We start from the raw sequence: 9968 nt of genomic DNA on the forward strand, positions 1-9968 counted from the left end.
TACTGGTCCTCATCTAGATATCATGTCCATAGATTCTTAATTGATTCATCAGCTACTATTATATCTATCGCTCGCCTAGAAAACATGCCTATAGGGATAAAGTGCTACAAAATTAGTTTTTCAACTACCAACTATTAGAACCTACTATAAAATATTGCTACTCGTTTAGAAAGTATGCCAATAGGATCAAACACGAATAATTTTGAACCCTTCCAATGGTTTTTGCTACCTCTTCGCATAAACAACTTAGAGATCATGTCTAAAGGATTTACAATACCTATAATCTGCAAATGTGTTGTTCTAACATAATCAGCATTACATGTACGTTTGAAATCAAATCACATAGAAACCATGTCTATATGACTTAATTACCTTAATTTGCCTCAATTCTAAAACTATCTAATGCCTAATGTGAGAATCCACCTCATTCAATATTGGGTTAACTATTCTTTCTTATTTACTTTGATGCCATTTATTGCTATTTATTTCTTGACATTCTCTCTTCATTGATGATCATGAAACATAACATACAAGTTGCGTTTAATTTGCTTTCAACACTAAGCTACGTCACTCGTATTAACCATTTATAGATCTGAAGTTATTATCATTAACTAGGTCTAATCCTTTATTATATAAATTTAATTGATTTAATCAGAGATCTACACTTTTTTGTCAAACAGTTGGTTACGTGAGTTTTCATCTTATTGGCGAGAGTTCTATTTTCCTACTTGTAACCCCTTCCCCTATTACCTGAGCTTTCACCTTATTCGCTCATATTTATGACGAATTATTTCATTACAAATATTACTTTTTCTTGTAGTGCTTCTTCTCATCTCACTTGAAACCTTTCCTACCATCTTTTCTTTTCCTTCCATCTTATTCTCGCGATATAGCTAGATTTCTCGCTATGTGAGCAAGGATTGAGATTTTGAAAGGGTAAGGGTGGTTGAGTTTGGACACTATATTTCCCATTTACAAATGCTGCAGACACATTTATTGTTGAACAGTAGAAGAGAAGCTACAAGCAAGAGTTGAACAACTATTAATCTCCTTAGTAAAATACAGAGTAAAAAATTGGAAAAGTAAAAGATAAAAACTGAAAAGATTTTTATCAATCAAATAATTCCCAATTTGTGGTAGCAGGAGGTGGATCAAAAGTTTCCCACATGGTGGTGACTATAACTGGCTTTATTTTTGCATTGGCTATTTTTAGCACATCAAGGGTTTCCACACATTTTTGCACTCTTTGTCCCTGCAAGCATAAGTCATCAACTAACCAAAAACTCTATAAACGAAAGCACAAAGAACATTATATTACAGAATTCATAGGGGTGAGGAAAAAATTAAGGTCATAAGAAAAGTATGATATTCATTTATACAATGGAGATTATAGAATACGCGAACTCTAAACTAACAAAAAATTTGCTTTTAATAATTGGAAAATAAAAATACAGTCCTAGTCATAATTATTAGGTTCTTACTTCTTACCATGATTGGCCTTTCATTTTACCTTTGGACTTCTTTTTTTCGTCTAAACCATCAGGCATGGGAACCCACTTTTCTGATTAATTGAAATTTCCACTGCGTAATACTTATTAAATGCAATATTTCTTATCAGAAATTTATCTATTCTGAAGACTTGAATCCGAACTCCATAATTTAGTGGGAGAGAAACTTGTACATACCATCACATCTCGTGGTGGCCCTTTGGACTTTACATTCTCTGATTACAGGAGCAGATTTAGGCCAAAATTATAGTGCATGTGAATTCATGTCTTTCGGTCAAATTAGATATTTTATGTACATATTTTTTTAGAATCAATCTAATATATTTACTCGCTCCCATGCTTCAAAAATATTGAATGATGTACTTGATTGAATATTGAGTTATTAAGGATGAGGGATCAATTGCCATTATATATTTTCTTTTTTCTTATTTCTTTAGTGGTTCTCATATTTTAAAAATCCTAAATCCGCCTCGTCTGAATATGTACATGGAACATCTTATCGTTTGGTTCTTAGAGAACAAATCATTTCATGTTAAAGAAAGTAAGATACCATCTCTCGCGGGCTATAGAATAATATGTTATGATATTATTACAAAAAATTGCATAAACATGACATTGTTTGGGCTGGTCTATTATTTTGTATCCTTATTTCGTTATGAGTAGAACTTTAAAGTCAAAAGTTAAAAATATTAACCATAGGGCAAACTATGGGCAAGATTGGTTCAACTTGACAAAAATTCAAGACGATCTACTTAAAGGCTATTTGTGTACTTCACCATATTATTAGTATACAATGAATTTTAACAAACAACTTATGAAAGAAGTAAAATAAGTGGGCGTTTGGACATAAGAAGAATTGTCAAAATTCAAAATAGAGTGAAAAAGTTTTTCAAGTAAAAATGATATTTGAAATTTAGAGTTGTGTTTGGACATGAATTTGACTTGTTTTTGAAGTTTTGTGAGTGATTTGAGTGAAATTTTGAAAAACAGTTTTTTTGGAGTTTTTCAAATTTTCGAAAATTTCCAAAATGCATTTTCAAGTGAAAATTGGAAATTTTATGAACAAACGCTGATTTCAGAAAAAAGTGAAATTTTTTTTGAAAAAAAAGGAAAAATTTCTTATGCCCAAACGGGCTCTAAATATAGGGAAAAAATGAGAATAGGTACCTGCAAATTCTTCTGGGCACATGCATCTCCTTCTACATCAATGTTATCCAACTTGACAGCTTGTCTCATTAACATCTCAATCAAAGTAGTGATCTGTAATTCTGCTACTTTCTTCCCATTTCCAATTGACTTTTCAATTGCAGATATCTATAAATAATTATTATCAAAATAAAAAGCACACCAATTAATGACCATTTAAGTAGAGCATAAACTCCCAACGTGCATGATCATGAATATTATGAAAAGGTCAGTCTTCAAACTCTTTATGCTTTGACCAAGACTATGTAATGTTCGTTCCCGAACTGACAACCTAGATTAGTTCACTAAGAACAAATTTACAAATTTTAATTTTAGTTTTAATTTGGTAAAGAATTCAGAATGCTTGTACGATTAAGGACACAAAGAAAACAATCCGTGCATTTTTGTCCCGCAGCTTTTCCTCCAGCTATGTACAATTATGATACTAATTGCCCTTTCAACTACCTAATTTAATTTCAACCTCACATTATGCATCATAATATCTAAGTAATTGAAAGAGTAGCCGTTTGTGTTTGACCAATTCATTTGAGAGTTTATTTTGCAATGTTTGATAAACAAATTGTGTTTGGCAAATACTTCCAAAAAGTATTTATGAGTATCAATTACAAAAAGGGAAATATTAATGTTTAATTTACAATTAGTATTATTTAAAAGAAAGAAATAAATTTAAATATTTATGTAAGAGAATTTAATTTAATCCTTATTTTATTTAAATAAATATATAAAGCACTATCTATTCTTGAGAAACAACAAACTAGATGGTATTGCCTTCTTTCAACTATAATATATGTATGCATGCAAACATAAAAGAAAGAAATAAAACTATAAATTGGACATTTGATATTGATATACTACAAAAGAAAAAAGAAAAAAGGAAAAGGAAATCATATCTCGTGAAGAGTGTTTGAAGTTGGTGATTAACATTGTAAATTATTTCAAAGAGGAATAGAAAACGAAGAAGAAAAAAATAACGGCAGAATAAAAAAAGAAGAGATTTATTTATAGTAGAGAGACTGTTTTAAAGAGGATAGGAGAATAAAAATACACTAAACTGAAAAAGAAAAGAAAGGGATGGTAAAAAAATGGAAAGGTAAAAGATTAAATTAATGAGGAATAATTTAAAAAATAAAAATCTATGCTAAAGATATTTTTATCTTGAAAAAAATAATTTTCTACTTCTGCTTCTTAGGAGAAGTTAGAATTTGTAGCTTCTTCCCAAAAGTAAAACATTATTTTTGTTGCTGCTCAATTTAGCCAAACACCCTTTTTTTTAAAAATATTTTTTTTTGCGAAAAAACGTTTTTGACCTCTCAGAAGCTTAGTCAATCAGGCTTTAGGTCGTATTTTACTTCAGATTGTACAAGTAGCCTCTAGTTATATAAATCTGTCGTTGGTACTTTCTCTTTTATATTACGGATAGTTTAATGCATATTTTACACTATCAGTTTTCACTTCAGTGTTATCTGTTGTGGTAGATTACTTTTTTATTTTCATTTTTCTGATTCCTAATCTTTATTAGTATATATGATTATCCATAGTTACTTATTAAGTTACCTGATTGTATACAATTCCTTAAATTGTCAATGTATAAAAAGTTAACTCTACAAATTACCCCCTCGGTGTGCAAAATAAGTGTCATTTAAGATTTTAATACACCCATTAAAAAAACATCTAATAACATTAATAATAAAAGTTAATTAACTAAATTACCTTTTATTATTCCTCAAATTATTATTTATCTGTCTTCAAACTTTTTAGATCATTACTTTATTGGAGTACAACAAGAGCAAATTTAGAAAAAAATGTTTAATATCTTCTCGGTTTCTTGAAATAACACTTATTTTAGACCAAATTTATTTAAGTAAAAAGACATTTAAAATGAACCGAAATAATAATGCGGTATTTAATTAAAAGGTGCTAATTACCTGCTCAGCCAGTTTATCAATTTCTGCGGACACATCGTTAATCAAGCGATGAGTGGCTTGGATTTTGGCGTTCTTCCTCATTTGCATGAATCTTTTCTCCTTGCTTTCTGGATCCTCGATTAGGATGATTTTTGATCGATCTTTGACTCCACACATGTCTAAATATTCTCCATTTTCTCTTTCTTTTCCTCTGATTATTAGTCTCTGTTCTCCAGGTTGTAATCCTGTTTCTTCTGTTAATAACTTCTTCAATTCCCCTGCCACCACCAACCCAACTGGTTTTACAACACTAGGGGTCGTTTGGTACGATGGAAAAGTAAAAATAATCCTGGGATAAAAATTTAGTATCGTCTTATCTCTTGTTTGGTTACTAATTACGGAATAAATTCTCTCGAGATTAAAAATAGTATCGGGATAACTTAGGTGAAACAATAATCAGGATAAAACAGTAAAATTAACAACCCCATAAGACATACCAAACGGTCAACACGAAATAATACTAGCACAATTAATCATAGCATAACTTGTCTTCAAACCAAACAACCCCTGAACGAGTTAATTTTGGGAATTATTCAACTTTCAAGGAATAAATTAACACACAAGATTAAGCATAGTAGACATTTTGCAGCTTAATCTAGGAGTTGTTGTTTGTAGTAATGCACTGTAAATAAAAACAAAATCAAACAACGCGGAAATCACCATTATATTTGGCACAAAATAAAAATTCAATAAATAAGGAATTTTTTGAGTTGCCATTGCCATTTATATTTCATTGTATTTTCCTAATATTTTCTAGAAACTAAACAAGCCCATAAACATGGCTAATATTTTGCAACAATTTCATTTTAAAAACATATAACATAATATGCTTCTTAGTTTTTTTATCATTCGGCTAGCTACTTGTATTATCTCTAGCTGGACAGGAATTGCTATGATATTGTTCTCGGTAAGTTGATAATAAGTAATTATTATAATTGCAAAAATAAAGTATTGACGATGAAACACCTAGTATGCCCACGAAATATCGTAGGTAATCTCAGGACGCATTAACTTCCTATAAAAACTATTATTTTCCAAAATATTTCGACATTTTTCGAGCGACTTTTGAATATAGAATTTTAATTTTAAGATGTGAACTATTATTAAGAAAAAATATTATCGGAGTCTCGAGGGATACTATTATACTTATTTTGTTGAAATCTAACCGAATTAATCTTTGGTTTTTAAATTGGGAAAACTACATAGTATAATTGTTTCGGAAGATAATAACCAACAAAATATATATTTTTATATATTAAAATATAATATTCATATACTCCTAATACATATTTTATGCATAAGTTAATTTGCATATTTGGCTTGTGTACGTAATTAATTTTGGTCGACCAACCAAATGTGTAATTTGCCGTTTTAAATTATAATATATTAATAATGTAAATATTACACCATAAGCACAATGGAATTGAGTTCAAGAAGTTATTTTTTTTATTTTTTTAGATTATTATGTCAAACTATGGAATATTACATGTTATTAGAGGCCAAAATTAATCTAATAGTATCAAATATAGTGAAACGTTGACTTACCAAAAGTGGCGTGAGGATTGACGGAGATCTCATACCGAGCAGCACCATAAGCCACACGAATCCGCAAATTCAGAGTTATTGGAACGTCGGAATTATCACTCCGTCTCTGCACTAACATGCCTCCGGGCCTCATCTCCCACTCTATTACCTCCTCTTTGACGGCGGCAGCGGCGGTCGACGAGGTCTTATCCGCACTCTCGGCTTTTCCGCCGTTGAATTTCAGTTTTCTCTTCATCATTTTTTACCTTCGCCGGTAACTATTACCGGAGAAGATATTGCGGGGAATAAGCTTTCAGGAAGTTGTAAAGATTAACTATTCCCCACTTTCTACCGACATGCACCAATTGTTTTATAAAAAGGGAATAGCAGTTATAATATCACTCCGTGGCCCCCACCCCTCCAAAAATAAACCCCACATCCACCAATTATACGAATTACTGAATGTGTATTTTTTTTTTTTTTTTTTTTTTTGTGTGTATGTGTGTAATAGAAGTTCCAATATATTTTTATAGGCAGAGTACTTGGAATTATCCTAAACTTGACATATTTTATTTAGTGTACGCTTGAACTAAAAAGTATGTACATTTGCTTTAAATGCGTGTGAGTGCAAAAAATTAAAAAATTAGCTTCTAAAAATGGGGAAAAAATTCAAATGTTACTTGTCACATAGTCAATGATTTACTTGTCCCAAAGTTGTAATTTTCTTGTTGCTTCTTAACATACAATGTATATTTTATTTTAATTTTTTATTTAATTCTTCTTTAGATGCAATGATTATTTGTATTTATTATTGTATACGGTCAAAATAGGGCTTGTCCTTTTTTATGACTACTCTAGAAAGCGATAGGCCGAGATTCAGCCTCGTATTATATCGAACCATGATGCAAAGTTAGATTGTCAAGCTCGTGGCCCCGAGACCGATTAAGACCAAAATCAACCAAGATCGAGACCGAACAAGAAAGAGATCGAATGAAGTTTACCAAGTCGAATAACGGAAAGGCGAAATATCCGCAATCGGGAGAAATTTACGGTGCGAATCCCGGCACGTATCATGAAGAGGCCGATTAATTAGTCAATCATGAAATTTCTTACCTCATATAGAATTATACTTAGAGTAGGACCCCCTACTATATAAAGGGGAGTCTGATCATTTGTAACCATCATCATATTCACGCAATACAAATCAATATACTGTCATTCTCTATTTATCATTATCTTGTTATTCTATTCTTAAGTCATTTGATACATATTTGGTTCAAAGGTGACCGAACTCGAAGGCCAACGCTGTATAATTTGTGTGATTTGCATTTATTCTTTTATTGTCTATTTCAATACTAATTTATTCTTATCAATTTGTACCAAGTTATATCACGTGTCCTTAAAACTGCGTATAAATTCAATTGTTATCCGATTTTAGGGTAAACAGTTTGGAGCCTACCGTGGAGCTAAGGATAATAGTGGTTACCTGGTACAAACTTTCGTAACACACACTATATTACACTTGTTCTTTGAAGTATCTTGATTACAATATTAAAAAATATCAAACTCTAAGACAACACCTCAGCACATTGACAACGATCTCAGTCACCTCGGCAAAAATGAGAACATTGCACCAGGAAACATTATACCCCCTGCTAGCCTCGATGGAATTCCAGCTGTAGATCCAATTGACGTCAGTTCACATGTAGCCATTAATGGAAATTTGGTCGTCGATCCCAAAAGGAGCATCCGCGGGGATGCCCGATCATCTACTCAAAGCGCACGTGGTGGTGAAGATGGCGGGATCAGTCTATGGGCGATCTTCGAAATGTTGCAGGCTCAACAAGCTGCAATAGCCCAGCTCCAAAATCAGAACCACACGCTGAGCAGGGTCGAACCTAAGCCATCCCAGGAAATCATACACAGGGTCAAATTGGTTTCAAAGAAGTCGAACGAGAAGGAATCAGAGACCAATCCTGCAATCATAAAGATGCTCAAAGAACTTACAAAACGAATCGAGACAGGGGAAAAGAAGATCGAGGAAAGCGATAAGAAGGTGGAAACCTATAACTCCAGGGTCGACCAAATCCTGGGGGCACCGCAAATATTGAAAGGACTAGATTCCAACAAGTTTGTGCAAAAACCTTTCCCCCGAGTGCGGTTCCGAAGCCAATCCCCAAGAAGTTCCGTATGCTCGAGATTCTTAAGTATAACGGGATGACTGATCCAAATGAACACGTCACCTCCTACATGTGTGCTATCAAAGGAAATGACTTGGAAGATGACGAGATCGAATCCGTCTTGCTGAAGAAATTCGGAGAGACTCTATCGAAGGGTACTATGATATGGTATCATAATTTACCGCCTAATTTTATTGACTCGTGTATGCTTGCAGATTCTTTCGTAAAGGCAGACGCCGGGTTTATTAAGGTCTCAACTAGGAAGTCGGACCTTCTCAAGGTAAGACAGAAGGACAACGAGATGCTTAGAGAATTCGTGTCTCGATTCCAAATAGAACGGATAGATTTGCTACCGGTCACCGACTATTGGGCTGCTCAAGCTTTCACTCAAGGTTTTGATGTTCGAAGTTCAGTGGCTTCACAGCAGTTGAAGCAGAATTTGATGAATACCTAGTGGACATTTGGGCCGATGTGCACAATCGGTATCAGTCGAAGATCAGGGTCGAGGATGATCGACTGAGGCTCCTTCTGGGTTCATTTATCGTATCAGACTTGTGGATAGAATCAAAAGGGATATTGACCGAGAACCAAGGTCGAATAGAGATCGATATCAACTGTATAATGGATACCGTAGATGCAGCGGATCTGGGTAAAATTCTGCACGGAATAAAAGGAGAAATGATCAAGGCCAAAGTTCATGCGGACTCATGAGTAAGATCGGCTTCGATAGATCTATCGGTCCCAAAGAAGCACCACGATTGTCGGAGTACAACTTTAATGTGGACGCAGCTGCCATCGTATTGGCCATTAGATGCATCAAAGATGCCAAATGGACTCGACCTTTGAAAATTGATCCAGCACAAAGGGATCCCAACCAAATATGCAAATATCATGGCATACATGGCCACATGACGGAGGATTGTCGACAACTGAGGGAGGAAGTAGACCGTTTGTTCAACGACGGTCATCTTCGAGATTTTTTGAGTGATCGAGATAAGAATAATTTTAGAAACAGAGATTCTAACAAACAAACTGGACAAGACGAACCCCAACACGTCATCCATATGATCATCGGAGGGGTCGATGTTCCCTAGGGTTCAATGATAAGATGCACCAAAGTGTCAATCACAAGAGAAAAATGAGCTCGGGATTACTTACCAGAAGGGACTCTATCTTCAACGATTAGGACGTAGAAGGAATCACGCAACCTCATAATGATGCACTAGTAATATCTGTACTTATGAATAAAATTAGAGTTAGATGTGTGCTAATTGATTCAAGTAGCTCGACCAACATCATTCGGTCGGGGGTCGTAGAACATCTCGGCCTGCAAGACCAGGTCGTACCAGCGGCTCGAGTGCTAAATGGATTCAACATGACCTGCGAAACTACTAAAGGAGAAATAACATTGCCGGTAAACGTTGCTGGTACCATACATGAAACCAAGTTCTATGTAATCGAGGGGGACATGCGATACAGCGTCCTGTTTGGGAGACCATGGATCCACAACATGAGGGTTGTACCTTTGACCCTCCACCAGGTATTAAAATTTTCAACACCAGAGGGGATAAAGACGGTTTAGGGGA

General features: G+C 33.9%; 1 protein-coding gene across 1 annotated transcript; it reads right to left on the bottom strand.

Moving 5' to 3' along the window:
- Nucleotides 1-964: 964 nt before the first annotated feature.
- LOC104249174 (BAG family molecular chaperone regulator 2-like) lies at nt 965-6677 on the bottom strand. The gene is made up of 4 exons (XM_009805548.2): nt 6224-6677; nt 4640-4896; nt 2676-2822; nt 965-1252 (listed from the first exon to the last, which is right to left on the bottom strand). The coding sequence occupies exons 1-4, from the start codon at nt 6459-6461 to the stop codon at nt 1112-1114; spliced, it is 783 nt and encodes a 260-aa protein (XP_009803850.1). The 5' UTR covers nt 6462-6677; the 3' UTR covers nt 965-1111.
- Between the last annotated feature and the right edge of the window lie 3291 nt (nt 6678-9968).

The sequence above is a fragment of the Nicotiana sylvestris genome, chromosome 12, assembly GCF_000393655.2.
Source record: "Nicotiana sylvestris chromosome 12, ASM39365v2, whole genome shotgun sequence".
Taxonomy (NCBI): Eukaryota; Viridiplantae; Streptophyta; class Magnoliopsida; order Solanales; family Solanaceae; genus Nicotiana; species Nicotiana sylvestris.